We start from the raw sequence: 20,978 nt of genomic DNA on the forward strand, positions 1-20,978 counted from the left end.
CTGTCTCTTGTTTTAAATTGTCTTATTCAATTCATTTACACATTTGTTGATTGACGAAACTTAGGACTTTGCTAAGCATACCTAGCTGATATTGTAATTTTCTAATGGATTAATTAGTATATAAGATACACTTAGAAATATGTGTGCAAATATAAAACTAACACTTCGAAGAGTTAAACCTGTCTCTGGAAGCAGGACTAAAGGAGACTGTGTTCTTGCTGGGAGTTTTTGTACTACTGAGTTTCTAAAATTATACACATATTACTTTAGTAGAAACAAATTAATACTTTAAAGTAAACCCACCCATCCAGAGATGTAAAATGTCAAATCCATTTAGTTACAGCTGATTTCCCCCCAAGAGGTTTTCCTTTCGTATTTCATTTTTTTTTTTTTTTTGTTTGTTTTTTTTTTTTTTTTGGTTTTTCGAGACAGGGTTTCTCTGTGTAGCTTTGCGCCTTTCCTGGAACTCGCTTTGGAGACCAGGCTGGCCTCGAACTCACAGAGATCCGCCTGGCTCTGCCTCCCGAGTGCTGGGATTAAAGGCGTGCGCCACCACCGCCCGGCTCGTATTTCATTTTTAATTGGTTGCATTTGGGGGGGGGGGGGGGAGGCGGGGGCGGGGGAGGGGGAATGTTGCTGTTTGGAGACAGGGTTTCTCTGTGTAGTTTTGGTGCCTGTCCTGGATTTCGCTCTGTAGATCAGGCTGGCCTCGAACTCACAGAGATCCGCCGAGCTCTGCCTCCCGAGTGCTGGGATTAAAGGCGCCACCACTGCCGGGCATATTGGTGCATATTTTTATCTGCTATCGTGTTTTTCTCTGAAATACATAATTTGTCCTAGCTGAACTTATTAGTGTTATTTACTTCTCCGAATCATCTTCGAGTACTCTTAAATCAGTTATTTACATGGGTTGTTTCTACACGATCCATCTACCAGGCGACACCTAGGGTCTAAAACAGACAACACCCCACAGAAGCGACACCCCGGGCTCCAGCCGGCTCCCGTACAGCCTGAAAGCGGATGCGGAGCAGGCAACATCACTTCCGGGGCATAACCAGCAGCTATGCCCGCCAACGCGGAGCCGAGGCGGCGCCCCGGAGTTGGGGTCGGCGTGGTGGTGGTGAGCTGCGAGCATCCTCGCTGCGTCCTTCTGGGGAAAAGGAAAGGGTCGTTTGGAGCCGGCAGTTTCCAGCTTCCTGGGGGCCATTTGGAATTCGGGTGAGCAGGTCGACCTCGGGAAGACGGAAGTTGTACGAGTAGCACTAGTCCCCACGACGAATGCGTCCGTGTCACGCGCGTCAGTGCGCACTTGCGTTCCGTGTGTCCCCTACGGCTCCGAGATCCCCTGGGCTCCCGCCGGGAGGGGGCGCGGTGCCGTGATCCTCGTCCCCTCGGTCCTCGGTCTGCCCTCCCCTGGCTGCAGGGGGCTGTCGTCTGTATTGCTTAGTGCTGACAGAGAAAGAGGATGCTTATGAAAAACTGGGACTCTTCCCTTTGCGCCATGAGATTTCGATTTATTTAATTGCTGGCCGCGTTGCCTTCTCCCCTGTGGGAGTGTTCTGAGACTGGCCCCGAAGCGTCTGTGTGTGTGGGGGGGTGGGGGGGGGGTGGGGTTGGGGGTTAGGGAGGGGATGTGTCAAACCAACAAAGTGGGAAGAGTGGCTAAGTCATTTTCTACACAACTCGAAGAAACCCTGGCCTTGTGCTCATAAGAGTGTGGCTAATATAACATAAAAGTATCTAAATCCTCAAGATCCAGTGTGGTTTCCTTTGGTAATGTATAGTAATATAAAACACTTGCAAGGTGGATCCTCACGCCCACCTACGTCTCCTTCTTCTATCCAGCATGTACCATCCTTGATTTTCTAGACTGTTTAAAAGGAAATCCTAGACTTCCAATTATCTGTAAATATTGTCTAATAGATTTAATTTTTTTTTTTTTAAAGAGACAGGGGTCTCACTATGTAGCTAGCCCCTGCTGGCCTGGAACTCACAGAGATCTGCCTGTCTCGCCTTCCTAAGTGCTGGGGTGAAAGGCCTGCACAACCACACTAGACCCCGGCAGTCTCTTGTGGCATCTGCTTGGTCCAAAGGGAACATGCATTCCAGGATGGAAATGCTGCTTGCTCATGGCTGCTCTTTTCTATCTCAGCCCGGGGACCTATGCCAGATTGTCTCCTCATTCCAAATTCACACTGTGGGATTCCCACAGTCTCTGTGTTCCGGTGCAGTCACATTTACCTGTGAGTTCTGCCCCAGGACACCTGCTCTGAGGCAGCACACTTGGCCAGCCTTGTGAAGTTCGGCAGCTCAATGTGTCTATGACTGACTCTTTTTCTGTTTGGTTTTATGTTTGGGAGTTTCATTGTTGTTTATCTGTTTTGTTTTTGGGACAAAGTCTTATTCTGGACCATGCTGGCCTGGAACTCACTGTGGCCCAGGGTGGCCTGGACTTCCAACAGACCTCTTGCCTCAGCTTCCTGAGTATTGGCGATTGTGGCATGGCTGAATCATTGGAGGTGCCTTTCACCAGCTCTCCATCATAAGGAAGGGAAACATTCCTGCCAGGCTGAAAATGCATAGCTTCTTTCCTCTTGAAGATAGTCTGTACTTCCTGTGTGACCTGGGAGCACACTGTTCTGGCCTACTGCAGCAAGCTCCTGAACTGAGCACTTTGCTTCCTGTGTTGCCTAATGGCCTCAATTTTGAGGCTTCAACTGAGATTCTGAAGCCTAGGGAAGGCATTTAATGCACTTTTGAAACAACAATCCCATGAGAAATTTAATGTTTCCCTTTTCTATTTAAGATAGAAAGTAGAACTTCACGTTCCAACTTGGGTACAGCTCACTTAAAAGCCTGGCTTATTACCAGACACACTAAACTGCCCCCTAGCTGCCTAGGTCTATATTTAGTGATTTGAAGAGCTTTATATTGAATAAAAATCATCATGACATGGCAGAGGGTTTTTTTTTTTAATCATTTTAAAGCATAAACTAATTACTGTTGCTTTTATTTTATACTACAGCCTTCTAGCCAAGAGTCTCTTGTTATGTGTATACTGACCAGGCTGTGTTTCTTTTTCCAGTGAGACCTGGGAAGAGTGCGCTCAAAGGGAAACCTGGGAAGAGGCTGCATTACACCTGAAAAACGTGCGCTTTGCGTCTGTGGTCAATTCTTTTGTTGAGAAGGAGAATTACCATTATGTCACCATATTAATGAAAGGAGAGGTGGACATGGCTCATGATTCAGAGCCAAAGAATATGGAACCTGAAAAAAATGAAAGTAAGAGAATCATATATAATAATGTGTTTTTCTTCAAAGAAATATATCATTAGGAGTATTGTTGCTGTGTGAAGAGAATTGGATTCTCAGATTTCTGTCTTCGCTCGTCCAGAAATTCCTGTATTGGAGCTAGGAGTTGTGACACAGGCCTTTAACCCCAGCACTTGCGAGGCAGAGGCAGACAGATCCCTGTGAATTTGAGGCCAGCCTGGACTACGTAGCGAGTTCCAAGCTAGCTAGAGCTACATAGAAAGATACAGTCTCCAAAAAAAAGACAAGAAAATAAAAAACGAAAACCCCCGTGTTGAAATTCTAATCCTCAAGGTGATGGTAACAGAAGATGGGTGTTTGGGACATGGTTAGGTCATGAGGACAAAGGTCAGCCTTTGCAGCTGTGACAGACAAACATTAACAACATAAAGGGAAGAAGATTTCCTTGGCTCTGACTTCCTAGGTTTTAGCCCGTGGTCCTGGGCTTTGTGGATTCTGGGTCCTTTGTGAGGTGGGCTATCGAGGAGGAGCTGCAGTAGAGGCCTTCTCACCTCCCAACCCCACAGCAGAGAAGCAGTGGGAGAAGGGCAGGTGTAGCCTTCTGAGTAGGGCCAGGTATTGTAGGTGGAAGCTTCCTGTCCCAACTGCCTGGTCCCAAATAACCACTCTGAGGCTTAGGATGAATTACAAATTGTAACACAGATTGCTAAACAGTCTTATTTAAAAAAAAAAAAACAAAAACCCAGAGCCAGATATTGGGGTGAAAACTGAGAGCTCAGAGGAGTAGAACAAGCCTCTGCCAACCTCACTTTACCAACTCCACAGCCAATCCTGTTTCCATGAATCCTCAGACTGAAAGCCTCTGAGTCCTCACCCCTGAGGGTCTCAGTTGAACTGCTGCTAAAAGCGTCTAGTTCCTGGTCCTCATGCCTTATATACCTTTCTGCTTCCTGCCATCACTTCCTGGGATTAAAAGTGTGTGCCACCACTGCCTGGCTCTGTTTCCAGTGTGACCTTGAACTCACAGAGATCCAGATGGATCTCTACCTCCAGAATGCTAGGATTAAAGGCATGTGTTACCACTGCCTGACCTCTATGTTTAATATAGTGGCTGGCTTTGTCCTCTGATCCCCAGATAAGTTTATTAGAGTGCACAATATATTGGGGAACACAATATATCACTACAACAAATATTCGGCCAATAGCTCAGACTTATTACTAATTAGCCCTTACATTTTAAGTTAACCCATATTCCTTATTTATGCTCTGCCATGTGGTGGTACCTTTATTAGCATGGCCCATTCATCGCCTGCTCCCTCTGCGTCTGACTAGGGACTCCAGACTCTGCCCTTCCTCATCCCATCATTCTCAGTTTGGCTTTCTTTCCTAACTTTATCCTGTTCAGCTACTGGCCAGTCAGTTTGTTTATTAAACCAGTCATAGCGACATATAGTCACACAGTGTAAAGGAATATTCCACAGCAAGGTGCAACCTTTTGAGAAGCGCCAGGTGTAGCTGTCTGAGGCATATCCCAGTGACCTCTTCTACACAGTCCACACCTCCTAAAGTTTCCATCACCTCCCAAAATAGCAGCAGCAGCTGGGACCCACTGTTCATTCTGAGCCTGTGTGGAGAAAGTGTGACAGCCCATTACAAATGGGAGTCGTGCTCACATAAAAGAGACCCCAGAGAGAGCCTTACCACTTCCTACATAGGAGGATACAGAGGGAGTATGGCTGTCCCATCATATCTTGCCAGACATCATATCTTGCCAGCATCTCCATCATAGTCGTCCAGCCTGTAGAACTGTGTGAAATAAATGTCTGTGTATAAGCCACTTAGTGCAAGCTGTCCTGTTATAGCAGCTCAGACAGAGACAAATGTAGAGATGTGAAAATACGTAGATCCTGAGGGACATAAAATACAGACTGCCTGGGTCTGTGTCATGGTTCTTACACTGTGTGATCCTGAGGATGCAGTGCAACCACCAAACTGGATCACTCCATTGGTAGAAAGAAAGGCTTGTTTGGAGAAATTGAAAGCTGCCATGGCTATCTCCAGAGGTAGGAGGGAGGACAGAGAATAGCAAAGGTGGGAAAGCCTTGGCAGTTTTAAGGAAATAGGTTGTTTTGGGAGGGACCCTGTAAGCTGGAATAGCCTGGAAGTTTAGAGTTGGGGGGATGTTGCAGGGAAGGAGAAGGGACGGTGCTAGCTTGGGGACTCTGATATGTCTTACTATGGAACTAGATGCCACATGGAGCTGTAGGGGCAGATAAGGGAAGTAGTGGCTCTTCCTGACAGACAGAAGCCCTATTCACAAGTTTTTAAGCAGTAGTTCTCAACCTGTGGGGTCAAACAACCCTTTCACGAGGGTCACCTAAAACCATCGGGAAACACAGGTATTTACATTAGGATTCATAGCAAAAGTACAGTTATAAAGTAGCAATGAAAATAATTTTATGGTTGGGGGGGTCACCACAACATGAGGAACTATATTAAAGAGTCACAGCATTAGGATGGTTGAGAACCAGTTTTTTGTTTTTTTTTTTTTTTGGTTTTTCGAGACAGGGTTTCTCTGTGTAGCTTTGTGTCTTTCCTGAATCTTGCTCTGTAGACCAGGCTGGCCTCGAACTCACAAAGATCCGCCTGCCTCTGCCTCCCGAGTGCTGGGATTAAAGGCGTGCACCACCACCGCCCGGCGAGAACCAGTTTTTAAGGAGCACTGATTTTAGGCTTTTAGGTGGAGTTTTTCATTAGGACCACTAGCCAGCTCCCAAATAACCACACCGAGACTTAATAATTATAAATGAAAATAATTATAAATATTGGCCAATAGCTTAGGCTTATTACTAAGTAGTTCTTACAACTTAAAAATTCATATTTCTTATCTAAGTTCTACCACATGGCTCATGGCTTGTTACCTTATTTTCTTTATGTCCTGCTTGCTCCAAGTCTGGCTTAGGACTCCCAAGACTCCACACTTCTTCTCAGCATCCTAGTCTGGCTCTCTCGCCCAATCTCTTCCATCCAGCTGTAGACTTTTTATTAACCAATGATAGTAATACATACTTAGAGTGTGCAGAGATTGTTCCACAGCATAGGCTTTTGTTTATGTACCAGCAATCCTTCTGTTTACCCTGGTCAGAGACCAGCCTGAGCTGAGCCCAGACTGTGAGTGCCACATAGTCAGTGGCACTGCCATTTTGGGAGTTCACTTTGGACCTAACAGTTCTCTGTGACCTTGGCCAAGTTACTAAATGGTGAGATATCATTTCTTATCTGTGAGAACAATAGACACCTCACATGAGTTCGAGTATGGACTAAATGCTTTGGTGCATTAGACCCTGTCTCAAAACAAAGAAACAAAACAGCCCGGTATTTCACGGATCACCCTTCCCTTTCTAAGATCGTTTTTCTAAACGTAGACTTGATTTGCACAGCCAAGCTAGCCCCAGACATCACTGTTGCTTTGATTAGTGCTAGGTCACTTGTAAATTCAGCTTATGTTTTTTTTTTTTTTTTTTTTTTTTTGGTTTTTCGAGACAGGGTTTCTCTGTGTAGCTTTGCGCCTTTCCTGGAACTTGCTTTGGAGACCAGGCTGGCCTCGAACTCACAGAGATCCGCCTGCCTCTGCCTCCCGAGTGCTGGGATTAAAGGCGTGCGCCACCACCGCCCGGCTCAGCTTATGTTTTTCTGAATATATAATATAGGTCAGTTCACCAAATGAAAGCTCATTGCTCTCTGCCATCTGTGTGCACTGATCATCTGTCTCTTCTAGGTTGGGAGTGGATTCCATGGGAAGAATTTCCTCCATCAGACCAGCTTTTCTGGGCTCTCCGTTGTTTAAAAGAGCAAGGCTATGACCCATTTAGAGAGGACCTGAACCACCTGGACGGGTATAGAGGAGAGCACCTGGAAGGAGCCAGGACAGTTCCTTGATTTAAAAAACAACAAAACAAAACAAAACAAAACAAAAAAAAAAACACTTTAGTAAATGAAAAATTCCATGTTTCAGGATAACTCCATTTTATCTACACAGCCACGTGGTCACTGGTTTATTTACAGTCTCCTAAAGTAACTCGAACCCTTGAGAAAATCTTCCTGGACTGTGTCACTCAGTAAGATGGATAAGGAGCTTGTGGTTAATTATCTGTACTACTGTAAGTTACTGTTGTTGGCTGCATGGAGGCAAGTATCACAGAGTTTGTCTTACTGTTCTAATTCAGATAGAGGTCGCAACTCAAATATGGCCGTTCCAAGTTTGGAAGCAATTTGCCCACTGCAAAATTCATCATGATTGTTGATATCCTTTTTCCTCTTACTTGAAAAGAATTTTTAAAGGACTGTGTAACTAGAGAGATCATGACCTGTAGTATGCTGTACTTTCCTAGTTTCTGACAGAGAATCGGGGCTGAATGTGAGTCAACTAAGCTTGGATCCCACTATTAAAGGCCAAGTCATCCGAATCTCCCTCTTTCTCCGCCTGAGATCTTGTATGTGTCCTTGTGTGTTGGGATTACACAGAGCAGTGCACTGGTCTCCTAGTGTGGGGGATTTCCCAGGAGTCCTCAAGATCTTTGCAGGGCACCAAGGCCAAAGGTTGGTTGGTTGATTGCCTCACCCCCCCCACCCCGCCCCCGCCCCCTCAGCAAGTTGTCAAGTTTCGCTGTGAGAAGAGCTTCAACAGTGAAGTGTCTCTGAGAGCAGCATGCGCAGGGCTGCACCTGTCTGCAGTGGAAGCTGTGGGGCTGGTTTGAATTTGAAGCTGCTTCTGGCTTTAGATGGGGCTTTGGGTTTGGGAAAATCACCTTCTTGGCATAAAGGATCACCTCAGGCTTAGCTAATGTTAATAGCTGAAGCTCCTAACCAGCCCCCATTGATCAGCGTCCAGGCCAAGCCCTTGGATTACGTGTGCTCGCATCTTTCCTTGGTCAGGCAGAGCATGGTTTTCTGGCTGATGTTTCTGTCACCAGGCAGTCACTGGCCCACTCTGCTGCACAGGCCCTTGGTGAGCTCTTGTGAGGTTTTCTCTGTTGCCAGTCCACTCTGCAGCATAGGTGCCGTGTGAGCTGTGTCCTTTACTTTGGGGTCTTATTCTTTCACCAGCATTCCTATTTCACATGGGTTAATTTTTTTTTTTTTTTTTGGGGGGGGGGGTTGTGATGGCTTCTCTGTAGCCCTGGCTGTCCTAGAACTTGTTCTGTAGACCAGGCTGGCCTAGAACTCAGAGATCCACCTGCCTTTGCTTCCTGAGTGCTGGGATTAAAGGTGTTCGCCACCATGGTCTGGCTCACATGGGCTAATTTCTCAGCAAAAACAATGTTGGTGGGGGAACGCTGCCCACACCTCCTGTGCACAGCCCTGGCAGAGGGTTGGAGAGGACTGTTGTACAGCCCAGAGTTGTTTTTATAATATCCAAATATCACTAACTTTTTTCCCTTTTTATTTTTTAACAGTCTCATATCTTAGGCTGGCTTCTAACTCACTGTCTGTAGCTGAGGATAACCTTGAATGTCTTTTTTTTTTTTTTTTTTTTTTTTGGTTTTTCGAGACAGGGTTTCTCTGTGTAGCTTTGCGCCTGTCCTGGAACTCACTTGGTAGCCCAGGCTGGCCTCGAACTCACAGAGATCCGCCTGGCTCTGCCTCCCGAGTGCTGGGATTAAAGGCGTGCGCCACCACCGCCCGGCAACCTTGAACTTCTGATCCTCCTGCCTGAACCTCCCTGATGCTAAGATTGGAGCTGCATCCCTCCTCATTCTCTTTTAAGTGGCAGAACAGTTGCCTGGCAGCTGCCTGGTGCATGATTAGTTTCTGGGTGGGCTTTGAACCTAGGGCTTTGCACGTGATGAGCAAGCGCTGTAACAGGCTGCAAAGGCGAGAGAAGCCAGCTTCTTCCTGTCAGGTCAGCCACTGAAGAGATTTACCAAAGAATAACATGATGACTTTCTCGCTGGTGACTTTTTGTTCACTCTGTAAGTCTGTAAGAAGACTCTGTTAACATGCATTCGATTTTTATGTGGTCAATAAACTTTCCTCATTTTAAATTTCTAATGTTAAATATCATTTCATAAAGACTTATAAAAATAAAATCTATGATTTTTAGGCATTTATAGAGGGATCCAAAACGTAAGGGGGAGGCAGGGTTTTAGTTCAGGGGTAGAGCACTTACTAGGTGGGGTTCAGTCCTCGGCTCCAAGAAAAAAATTACAAAAGTACTAAAGAAAGAAATGGCAACCAAAGGCATTTTGAATGACTGCACTAGACCATAGCTCATCTTCTCCTTTACAAGCCCACCTCTATGAATCTTGTCTGGTCTCTTAACAATTGAATTTTGCTCTTTTAACACACTGTATTATTGTGATGCTTGCTAAGGAAAATTTTTCAAAATTACACCTATTTATCAATCCCATTTTCTCTTATTTACACCTGTATCTTTCTCAATACTTGTGTTCAAGTGTAAGTGTATGGTCCTTAAACTTCTGGGACTGGGAAGATGCTTCCTGCTTGGTCTTAAGGACCCCGCACCCATGTCAGCTGACCTGGGACTCACTATGTACAGTAGGCTGGCCTCAAACTCATAGACATCTGCCTGCCCCTGCCATCCAGGCACTGTGGCCTGTGTCACCATGCCTGGCACACGTGGATTTTTAAAAGTTTATTTTTATTAGCCGGGCGGTGGTGGCGCACGCCTTTAATCCCAGCACTCGGGAGGCAGAGCCAGGCGGATCTCTGTGAGTTCGAGTCCAGCCTGGGCTACCAAGTGAGTTCCAGGAAAGGCGCAAAGCTACACAGAGAAACCCTGTCTCGAAAAACCAAAAAAAAAAAGTTTATTTTTATTTTATGTGCACTGGTGTTTTTGTCACACATGTATATGTGAGGGTGCTGGATTCACAGGAACTGGAGCTATAGACAGTTGTGAGCTGCCGTGTGGGTGCTGGGAATTGAACCTGGATCCTCTGGAAGAGCAGCCAGTGCTTTTAACCTCTTTTAACTGCTTTTAACCTGGGCCATCTCTCTAGCCCTGCAGGGTTTTTTTGTTTGTTTGTTTGTTTGTTTGTTTGTTTATCATGACAGGGTTTCTCTGTGTAACAGGTTGTCCTGGAACTCAGAGATCTGCCTGCCTCTGCCTCCCAAGTGCTGGGAGATAAATGCACATGTGGATTTTTAACAAGAATCTATACCAAAATGTTAACTGGTACTAACTCTGGTAGGCTAAGTTTATGTTTTATGCTGTTTCTTAAATGTTCTACAATAATGTTAAAATACATTTGCAGTTATAAAAAAAATATTTGCCTAAAACTGGTAATTTTACAAACATCTTAGACACAGATGTTAAGTGCTTGAAGTTAAAAACAGTTCAGAGTAACTCCTTTTGACAAACTACAGTAAAAGGCTAAAGTGGGTAACTGCAAGTCCCGGGCTAGCCTGTGTACATTATATAAGCAGAGACCTAGTCCTGTATGTAAAACATGAGATAAGGAGACAAGGTGATGACAGGAGATAGTGGCCTTCCATTCCAAAACCTTCCATAAAATTTACTCTATGGGCTGGGTGGTTGTTGTAGAATATTAGTTTAAGATGTGTTACATTTGTTTATGCTGTGGAACACTTAATGATGCAAAGATGTATTGCATTATTTTACATAGCATTTGTTTAACTCTGTGAAGCTGTGTTACTTTGTCCAAAGCACCTGATGGTCTAATAAAGAGCTGAATGGGGACTGGAGAGATGGCTCAGAAGTTAAGAGCAGTGGCTGCTCTTCCAGAGGACCTAGGTTCAATTCCCAGCATCCACATAGCAGCTCACAACTGTCTGTAACTCCAGTTCTGGGGATCCGACACCTTCACACCAATGTACATAAAATGAAGTTAAATAAGTATTTTTTTTTTTTTTAAAAAAGCTGAATGGCCAATAGGGAGGCAGGAGAAATGATAGGCGGGGCTGCCAAGCACAGAGAATAAATAGGAGAAATCTGGGAAGAGGGGATGAAGGAATGAGAAAAGGGGCCAACCACCCAGCCACATAGTCAGACATGGAATAAGGAAAGAAAGGAAATACAGAAACAGAGAAATGTAAAAACCCAGAGGCAAAAAAGATAGATGGGATAATTTAAGAAAAGCAGGCTAGAAGCAAGCCAAGCTAAGGCTGGGCATTCATGGGAGCTGGGTGCAAGGTCCCCCAAAGCCAAAGAACAAAGAGTGAAGAACAACCAACAGGTGGTGGCGGCCTGTGTAGCTCCAATTCTAATTGGTGTTAATAAAAACCCGGCAGAGAGCAGGGTAAAAGCTGAAAGATCAGAGAGCAGCCAGCCACTAGAAAGACTTACCTCTAGGAATCCTCATACTGCAAAGGGCGGAGCTCCTGTCTCCACCTGCCTTATCACTTCCTGTTTCCTCTTCCCAGATTAAAGGTGTGTGCCACCACTGTCTGGCCTCTTGCGGCTAGCTCCACACTCTGATCTCCAGGCAAGCTTTATTTGTTAGAACACTAACAAAGTATCACCACAGGTGCACACCTTTAATCCCAGCACTCAGGACAAAAAATTTATGTGTGTCTGTGTGGTATGGGATTGTAATGTTTTTAATTATTAATGTTCCCAGAAACCTAATTGTGATTACTAGTTAAGATAGTTATTTTATCTTGTATATTCTTATATATACCAGAATATTATTTGAATATCATAAAATACAACTAGATTTTTTTGTTTGCTTTCTGTTTTCAAGACAGGGATTTCTCTGTGTAGTCTTGGCTATCCTGGAACTGGCTTTGTAGACCAGGCTGGCCTCCAACTCAGATCTGCCTACCTTTGCCCTCTGAGTGAGTGCTAGGATTAAAGGCATGTGCCACCACTGCCCAGCTTAAATGCAACTGGATTTAAATGTTTCCTTCCTACACTGATGGTGTACCTAAATAAAAAACCATATAAATTAAAAAGAAAATTGAAAAAATAAATACAAAGAAAAGCAAGTTTATTTACACAAATTACAGTATTTACCCCACCTAAAATAGTGACAGTTCTGTCGCCGCAAAAGCAGCCGACTCTACTTTCAAGTGAGCACTTTCTGTTTGAAATACCACACACTCCACAGCCTTGGTTCTGGCCAGAGCTGCTCTGTAGCCCTGATGACGGCTCAGAGCTTACTATGTAGCTCAAGCTGGCCCTGCACACACAACAATCCCTCAGTCTCCCAGGTGCTGGGATTACAGGTATGAGTCTCCATGCCTGGCTCAGCCCTTTCAAGTAATCCCAGAGTCGTGTGTCACTCTCCTTCAGTCTCCTTTCCAGAGCTGCTAAGTATGAACTCAACACAACAGGAATTCTGACTAATCCTCAAACATGTGCCCAGCAAATGACATAGAAAACCAGCCGTCTGTGGTCTGCATTTCCCTTGGGACAGATCTCTACAGCACAGGAGTTGGTCGGTGTGCTGCCACACGCCTTCTTCAATCAGAGTCACTACTGCTGCTTGAAGAGTCTGTTGACATAACCTCGACATCATCTTCGTTCTCCTTGTTGTGCCCAGGAGGCTCCAGCAGAAAGTCACTGCTGTGATTGGGTGGTAGCATGTTCACAGACATGTCATTTGACTGCCACGGGTACTGTGGAGCAAGGACATCTGGAGAAAAGCAGCACATAGGATTAGTTCTATCTGTAATCCATCTACATGTCAATCACCCACCTTTATGCAATAATTTAATTCTACCAACCCACCTACCTTGTAGTACCAAAGACCTAACAAGATTAGAGTTCACATGTGCTAAACACACAAACAACAAACTACATCTATCTACCTCCTCCCCCAACCATGGGTCCTGTGCCATGGTCCTATATATAATGGCTATTCATCCGTATCTGTTGCTAGTTAATAATTCTTTCAATTTTCCTACTCAAGTTGCTGGTGTGGTTTGTCTCTCAAAAGGATTATAACTAACCAACAGTGTAGTACAATCGCAATGAGAAAGAAGGGAATATCTGGGAATTAGTAAGCACAGAGTTCCCAAATCTATACTTTAGGACACAGGTGATAGCTAAAAATGGGCTTCAGAAAGCACAGTCCCCCACTTATGTCCCTTCTCCTTTACAAAGAATCTTTCAAAAGCCAGGCGGTGGTGGCGCACGCCTTTAATCCCAGCACTTGGGAGGCAGAGCCAGGTGAATCTTTGTGAGTTCAAGGCCAGCCTGGTCTACAGAGCGAGATCCAGGAAAGGCGCAAAGCTACACAAAGAAACCCTGTCTCGAAAAACCAAAAAAAAAAAGAATCTTTCACATTAAAACATGGCACCTACAAAACATGCATGCCTCACAATTGCAAAAATGCTCTTCATAGTAGTAGTAAAGGAAAGGTCCAGTGCTAGGGAGGATGACAGAAGATGCACGCAGGGACAGAAGTGTTCGCTGCTAGATGATGTTTCACTGGCATCTCTGAAAAGCCTTGGTCTGCTTGCAAACAAACACCCTTCCAGTTCACATTACCTGGCAGTCTACCTGCTGCCAGGGCGTCCCCTGGGAGATGACCGTTCACACCACTCGTGGAAGGGTTGTTCATCTGACCCAACAACCCACTTCTCATCTCTAAATCAGTGGGGTACGGCCTCCGAGGGTCTCCTAAAACAATAAACAGAGCTTTTACCTCAGGTTTTAAAGAAACATTTTATGTCCTTTGAAGTATTATCTTTCCTTGGTGCACACTAAAAATCTCAAGCTCTTCGTGAGACAAGAAGGGTCTCACTATGTAGCCCATGCTGGCCTCAAACTTGCAATCCCGCCTCAGCCTCTCCAGTTGTTGCCTTTACAGTATGTACTACCATACCTTGCCTGGTTGCATTTAAAATTCTCAAGCTGGGCATGGTGGCACATCCATTAATCCCAGCCCTCAGGAGGCAGAGGTAGGCAAATTCTAACAACCTCAATTCTTCCAACTTAATTTTGCTTCCTAGTAGGAAATGTAACGATGATGCATACTCTTGAGAGAGAACAGGTCACAGATGGCCTTACTGTGACACTGAAGAAAAATACTTTATTAGCAGATGTTATTTTAGGTAAGTGCATTCTCCATTTAAATAGTTTTAATCTTATATAAGAAGCATTGTTACCTGGAACCCAAGTCAGTGGTGCACACACAGCATTGCTTGCACTAATCCTATGTGCATATTTAATGATTTCTTCTGAGGAGATAGCGCCTGAGTTGAGAAAATACAACAGTTCGGATCAGCAAATACAAGTTTAGAAGAGTGTACATCACAATCACCCATCATACTTAATTTCAAACAATCAGAAAATAGGATAATCTCAGCCATCTATCTTCCCTAACAGCTGCATATACACTGAAACTGTTATGAACATTTCCAAACTAAAGAACCAAGACACCATTCAGCAAAATCAGCTAACCTAAATTTGAGACCTGTATGATAATGCTCAATAATCTCAATTACTAGCGGCCATCAAACGCAGAACTCTTCCGACTACCACAGTGAGGAACAGTAAAATGAGGGGAAAGCACTCCATTCCAGCAACATCCAAGCTGCTAAGCCAGCAGTCCACATCCTGTTTGACTACCGAGGAGGAGGTTCTAGATGGACCGGGCACCAAACAGTAACAGCAACTGTCTCCGAGGAACAGGAGCAGCTCTTCCTTCTATACTTTGGACCTATTTCAAAAAGAACTATGGACTTCTAACCAGTCAGCAACCTCTCCTAAAGATCTGCTTCTTGCTATAGAAGCCCTCCCATCTCTCAGAGAATGTTAGCTGTTTTCTCACATGTAACCATCAGAAAGCAGATTCCAAACGGGCAAGAGGAAAACAAATCACACCAAAAGTACAAGGTATTAAAGCCAAATAACCATAATTTCACTCTCAGTGTTTGGAGATCTAGTGAGCTCTGATGTAAGGCTTTCAAGTGGGCAAAGGCAGGCAGGCAGGCAGGCAGTGCTCCACCTCAGTCAGTGTGGTCACTACTGTTCTCTATGCCTAGCCTGCAAGATCCTATGTAAATCCCATTTCTCTCTCTTAACAGTTTTATAGACTGTTGTCTTTACTATACATGTAAGTGAAGGGCACAAGTGATTGCTGCTTGTAACTAGGGGAGGGTTGTAAGACACGTCTACCCTCTCTGGGATGCCAACTACAATGTAAGAACACAACACACTTTACAGTGAAAACCTACTGGGCATCCTTTCAACAGCGTGATTAGTATTTTTATCAGCTTAAAAAAATTTTATGTGTAAACACATGTGAGAATGTATGCATGTGTGTGTGTGAAAACATGTCAGTATGGGCACACGCACAGCTTTATATGGATTCTAGGGATCACACATGAACCACAAACTTTTCACCCACTGAATCATCTCCTGGACCTTTATCAGCTTCTTGAGACACAGACTTGCATTTTAAGTCAGCCAGCCTACCCATGATACTAACCTTTTCTTGCTTTCTCTATTGACTTGAGTTTCTCCTTTGCTTGGTAAACAGCCGTTGCCTAATTAAACAAAATTTAAAATGCAAATTATTCTTAACTATGCCAAGCAGTTTCTAGATTGAATCACAAGGTTAATAACCCACAGGAACAACTTGCAAGGCTTAGAAATTCTTGAAATTTATCTGTGATCTTCTGAAACTCCACTTGATAAGTTTAATGAAAGAAATATATTCATGACTCAGCCTCTCATTAATAAATAGCTGTTAGGAATATATGAAAGGACAGGGAGGGAATAGTGGGGTAGGAGAATGGGAGAGGAAAAGGTGGGGGGGTTGCAAGTAAAAGTATGCTCAGAACCCAAAGAAATAAACCAACCCTGTCTCTAAAAACAAAACAAACAGATGTAACAAATGTGGACTGTGCCATTGTTCAAGCAACAAAACAAAAGGAAATTTTCTTTTTTCCTACTTTTCTATATGTCTGAATTTTTTTCTGGTGAGTAAATATTACTTTCATAAGAAAAAAATAATTTTAAAAGCATTTATTAAAATCAAAACAAAAACCCCAAAGCATTTACTTGGGGTCTCCTTTTGGGGGTTCTAAGTTATCCTAAACCACTCAGCCTCCTTTTCCTGGAGCCCATGTGACATACTTGGAAGCTGTTCATCAGGGACAAGAATGGCAGCACCACTGGGTCACATGAAAGTCAAACTCAGTCGTTTCTGTGATCATACGATAATTACGTTAGCAGTTAGCAAAATGACGGGACTAATCAGAGCAAATAAACTACTTCTTCAAAAGAAGTAGCCAAGCCAGCATGGTGCACACCTTTAATCCCAGCACCAAGGAGGCAGAGGCAGGTAGACAGCTCCGAGTTTGAGGGCAGCCTGGTCTACCTAGAGAGTTCTAGTCCAGCCAGAGCTACATAGGGAGACCCTGTCTTAAGGCAAAGGAAAAAAAAGAAAGGATCTGACAGAGATGGCTCATCATACAAGGACCCAGGTTCAGTTCCTGGCAACCATACCCACACTGCAACTCAAAATAATCTGTAAGTCTAGTTCCGGGAGCCTGATGCCCTCTTCTGGCCTCTGCCAGCACTGCAAATATTTGGTGCACTTACATGAACAAAACATTCATATACATAAAAATCTTTTACTTTAAAAATGTAAATAAAAGGGGCTGGGGGGATAGCTCAGTGGTTAAGAGCACTGGCTGCACCTCCAGAGGCCCTGAGTTCAACTCCCAGCACCCACATGGTGGGTCACAACCATCTGTATCTGTAGTGGCATGGGTTCTGATGCCCTCTTCTGATGTGCAAATGTACATACAGACAAAACATCCACATACACAAATTGTGTGAATGAATAAATCTTTATAAAAAGTGTAAATAAAAATGTTTTAAATAGTAGATAACAAAGGAAAACCTACTATAGAGCCTTGATCGATAACAAACTTGCCTACCTTAAGATAGAAAAACAAATAAAATAATAAAATTTTAAAGAATTTGTGAAACTAGTACATAATGTTTATTGACTTAAAATACTTTATAAACTGGAGATTTTAACTACTAGTATCAAACCTGAATTAGGCCAAAATAAAAGTAAAGCTTCCTATTTTTATAATTTAAAATATTTAAATAAAGCCAGGCAGTAGTGGCACACGCCTTTAATCCCAGCACTTGGGAGGCAGAAGCAGGTAGATTTCTAAGTTAGAGGCCAGCCTAGTCTACAGAGCAAGTTCCAGGACAGCCAAGACTACAGAGAAACTGTCTCAAAAAATCAAAAACAATAAAGGGGGAGGGGGGAGTTTTCCCCTTCAAAATGTAAGCAGACCTTCCTTTCAGAAGAGAATGAAGTAGCTCCCTCTTCAGGACTAACGGTCCACTCACCAGTATTTGCTCTGCTTCTTTTAGCTGTTTCTGCAGTTGCTGAATATCACTGTCTCTCTTCTCTACTTCTTTTTCTAAGGCTTGCATTTCATGGTGGACTTTTCCCTGAGTAAGTGCTAATTTCATTAGTTCTTGAAAGTCCCCATCTCGGTGAATTAGCAACTCCAAGACCTGTCAAAAAAGAGTTGATTCCATCAGATAACAGGATAATCAAGGGTATCACCAAGAGACCAAGAACCCATACTTGAATTGGCTAGGTTTATAAATTTTAACACCTCGGAATATTCTTAATCAGTATTAACGATATACACAGCCCATTTGTGGTAATTTGGGGAAACAATCTGAAGATAAAGATTTTCCATTTATTCTGCTCCTTTTCCATGTAGAACAAATCTTTCAGAAGTAGTACTGTGCTAAATTTCAGGTTTATTCATCTTGCAAAGATAAAATTAAGAAAGGATCTGACAGAGATGGCTCATCATACAAGGACCCAGGTTCAGTTCCTGGCAACCATACCCACACTGCAACTCAAAATAATCTGTAAGATCTGGTATATGTTATATACCAGACTGTTTTAAGGACTCATGATATAATGCATGTTACAGCACACAAGAAGAACTCAGCAGGCCAGTCAGGTTTACCACACCAGTAATCCCAAAATTGAGGTAAAGGCAGGAGAATCAGTAAGTTCAAGGCAAGCCAGGGCTACATAAAAACCCATCTTTAAAGAAAAGAAAAAGAGATGGGTGATGGTGGCACAAGCCTTTAATCCCAGGACTTGGGAGGAAGAGGCAAGTGGATCTCTGAGTTCAAGGACAGCCAGCACAGATAAACCCTGTCTCAAAAGACTGAGGAAAAAAATAAAATTAAATTTAAAAAAAGATCGTATTTGTTTTGCATGAGAACAGGATGTTACTTAAAATCTTTAAATTGATACTTTTTTTAAGCATAGTTTTATTTAATTTATTTTTTTTTGAGACAGTGTCTCACTATGTAGCTCTGGCTGTCCTGAACTCACTCTGTAGACCAGGATGGCCTCAAATTCACAGAGATCTGCCTGCCTCTAAAGGCGTGTGCCACCATGGCTTTTTAGATTTAAAAAAAATAAATAAATAAACCGTTTACCTGGTTTTCCTCATCCAGCTGTAACAGCTTCTGATTTCTTGAAATTGCCAGCATTTCTATAAGTTCCCTAAAAGAAAAATAACCATCAGGGTAGGGTGGTGCTTGCCTGTAAACTCAGTAATTGGGAGGGGTGGGGGAGGTATTCAGGCCAGCTTGGGCTACCTAGTGAAACCTTTTAAGAACACAATTTTAAAAAAATCTGTGAAAGTAAATAAAAAGAAACTGTTTGACCTGCTCTCTGCCCCAACTGACTATTGGGTTCATGGTCCCCACCAGCAAGCTGGACACTCATGGTGACTGTACCCACTTCAGCTCTCACAGGCTATTGCACATCATCACCAAAAGTCTCAGCTGTGCTTTACAAAAAAAACTACCTGACCTGGACTGTGGGTCTGCCGGCCAATTCCAGAAGGGCTGCAGTTTGTGTAAACTATGTTTTCTTGAAGTCACGTCGATGGGGGCTTTCCCCTTCCTTACAAGGTTCCAATTGACAGATTTAGGACTATCATTGACAATATGGAGGACACATAACATAATCTATCTCTGCCACAGACCAGCCATCATCCCACCAAGTCCTGTAGGTTTCTGGGCTTTTTCAGATGATGGAATCATTTACCAGCCGCCTAATGAGTTTGATGACTTCGCAGCAGCCCATTTCTTTGGGAAGCTTGCCTTGCTAACACCAGAACGGAGTCCCATCAGTGGTCTCCAGAAGGCTGCAGCTCAACCCTTATTAAACTGGTTCACAGCAGTTTTACACATCTGTCTCCCTCGTGACCCTGGGCTCCTTCGCGTCGGCATCTAGCCTTCCCTTGACCACAGGACCCCAGCACCTCAGCACCTCACACCCCAGGGAACTTTCTTTAAAATAGCTGTTGAGTGTCCGTGCGTAGGGTCCTTTCTTACAGGCTACTAGAGTTTTGACTGTCTTGGGGTCCAGGTCATTGTCACTGAGATGTCCCCTTGGTGGGGAAATGCCGCCCAAAACCCCGGCAGGCAGCAGACCCCAGGTCCACCACACTCGGGGGAGACTCCCCAGCCCGCCTACCCTCGCCAACGCCCACAGCCGACGCCGGCCCGACCAGCTTCCCAGGCCGCGGTTACCTCGACAAGACCTCCAGATCTTCCAGCGCAGACAGCAGCCGCTCTCGTGTACTGCCAACGCCTGCCATTACCGAGACGCCTCCCATCCGCTCCTTCTCCTTCTCCCCACTTGAAGAAGCCGCCATCGCCCAGCCGCTCACCGATCGCCGCATGCGCAATACGAGCGAGCGGCAGGAGGGGCGGAACCGGAAGACGGAAGAGCCACAGAGGATGGGGGGGGGGGGACAGAGAGGCCGCGCTAGAGCGCCGCTTATGGTCCTGGAGGTGCACTGCAGTTCTGGCGCCATCTGCTGGGCGGAGGAGGACTTGTGTCGCCTCCCAGTCTGGCTTGCTCCAGCTCGACTCAGGATGAGAGACACAGAGAGTGTCCAGTCTCCCGGGCCTTCTGTTTCCTCAGCCGCAGTGGAAAGTTTCTAACAAACGAATTTTAAGAAACCGAGGGAATTGCATAATTATTGACTTCCATTTTGTCTGTATTCCCATGATATTATCCCGGCCATCAAGTTTGTTCTCTCATGAGGTTTGTAGTAAACATCTTAGAGCAGGAACTAAAATTCTTTTTCCCCTCCCCACTCTTCGTTCGGCAGACAAACTCAGAGCTCTGCCTACCTCTGCTTCCTGAGTGCTGGGATGTTCAAGGTTTTTTTGTTTTTGTTTTTGTTTGTTTTTTTTTTAAATAGTGTCTCATGTCGCCTAGGCATGTGCTACCACACCTGGTTTATGAAGCACAGGGACTTGAACCTAGAGCTCCATGCATGCTAGGCAAGCCCTCCACCTACTGAGCCATATCCCAAGCCCTGGAGTGCTGGGATTAAAGGCGTGTGCCACCACCACCACCACCACCACCACCACCACCACCACCACCACCACCACCACCACCACCAAGCTGTTAAAATTCAGTATCTTAACCACTGGGGTTCACGGGCCTGAAATTGCAGTTAAATAAGAAGGACGGTGACTGTACACATCTTTAGAAGCAGGCAGATTTCTGAGTTCTAGGCCAGCCTGGCCTACAACGAGAATTCCAGGACAGCCAATAATACATAAAGAAATCCTGTCTCAAACAAAACAAAATTGTTGTTAAATAACACCCATCTCCAACTCTTTCCATCTTGTAAAATGTAAATTTTATACTCTCTAAAGACCAACTCCCCACTCCTGGAAATCACAT

The 20,978-nt window shown here is 44.4% G+C and overlaps 2 protein-coding genes and 1 long non-coding RNA gene across 3 annotated transcripts; 1 reads left to right on the top strand and 2 right to left on the bottom strand.

Moving 5' to 3' along the window:
• The first annotated feature begins 1,024 nt into the window (after positions 1–1,024).
• Nudt15 (nudix hydrolase 15) lies at positions 1,025–7,743 on the top strand. Its single transcript, XM_052732761.1, has 3 exons — positions 1,025–1,218; positions 3,086–3,282; positions 7,052–7,743. Exons 1-3 carry the CDS (start codon positions 1,064–1,066, stop codon positions 7,210–7,212), a joined length of 513 nt encoding a protein of 170 aa, XP_052588721.1. The 5' UTR covers positions 1,025–1,063; the 3' UTR covers positions 7,213–7,743.
• A 653-nt stretch (positions 7,744–8,396) lies between these two features.
• On the bottom strand, positions 8,397–11,166 carry LOC128107175 (uncharacterized). The gene is made up of 2 exons (XR_008216991.1): positions 8,964–11,166; positions 8,397–8,779 (listed from the first exon to the last, which is right to left on the bottom strand). It is a non-coding gene; the product is annotated as an uncharacterized LOC128107175 (long non-coding RNA).
• Positions 11,167–12,225: 1,059 nt separating this feature from the next.
• On the bottom strand, positions 12,226–19,983 carry Med4 (mediator complex subunit 4). Its single transcript, XM_052732760.1, has 7 exons — positions 19,808–19,983; positions 18,704–18,770; positions 17,579–17,749; positions 15,693–15,750; positions 14,368–14,454; positions 13,748–13,879; positions 12,226–12,890 (listed from the first exon to the last, which is right to left on the bottom strand). The coding sequence occupies exons 1-7, from the start codon at positions 19,957–19,959 to the stop codon at positions 12,718–12,720; spliced, it is 840 nt and encodes a 279-aa protein (XP_052588720.1). The 5' UTR covers positions 19,960–19,983; the 3' UTR covers positions 12,226–12,717.
• Between the last annotated feature and the right edge of the window lie 995 nt (positions 19,984–20,978).

This window comes from Peromyscus californicus, unplaced genomic scaffold (genome assembly GCF_007827085.1).
Source record: "Peromyscus californicus insignis strain IS unplaced genomic scaffold, ASM782708v3 Scaffold_12__1_contigs__length_115047231, whole genome shotgun sequence".
In the NCBI taxonomy this organism is placed as follows: domain Eukaryota; kingdom Metazoa; phylum Chordata; class Mammalia; order Rodentia; family Cricetidae; genus Peromyscus; species Peromyscus californicus.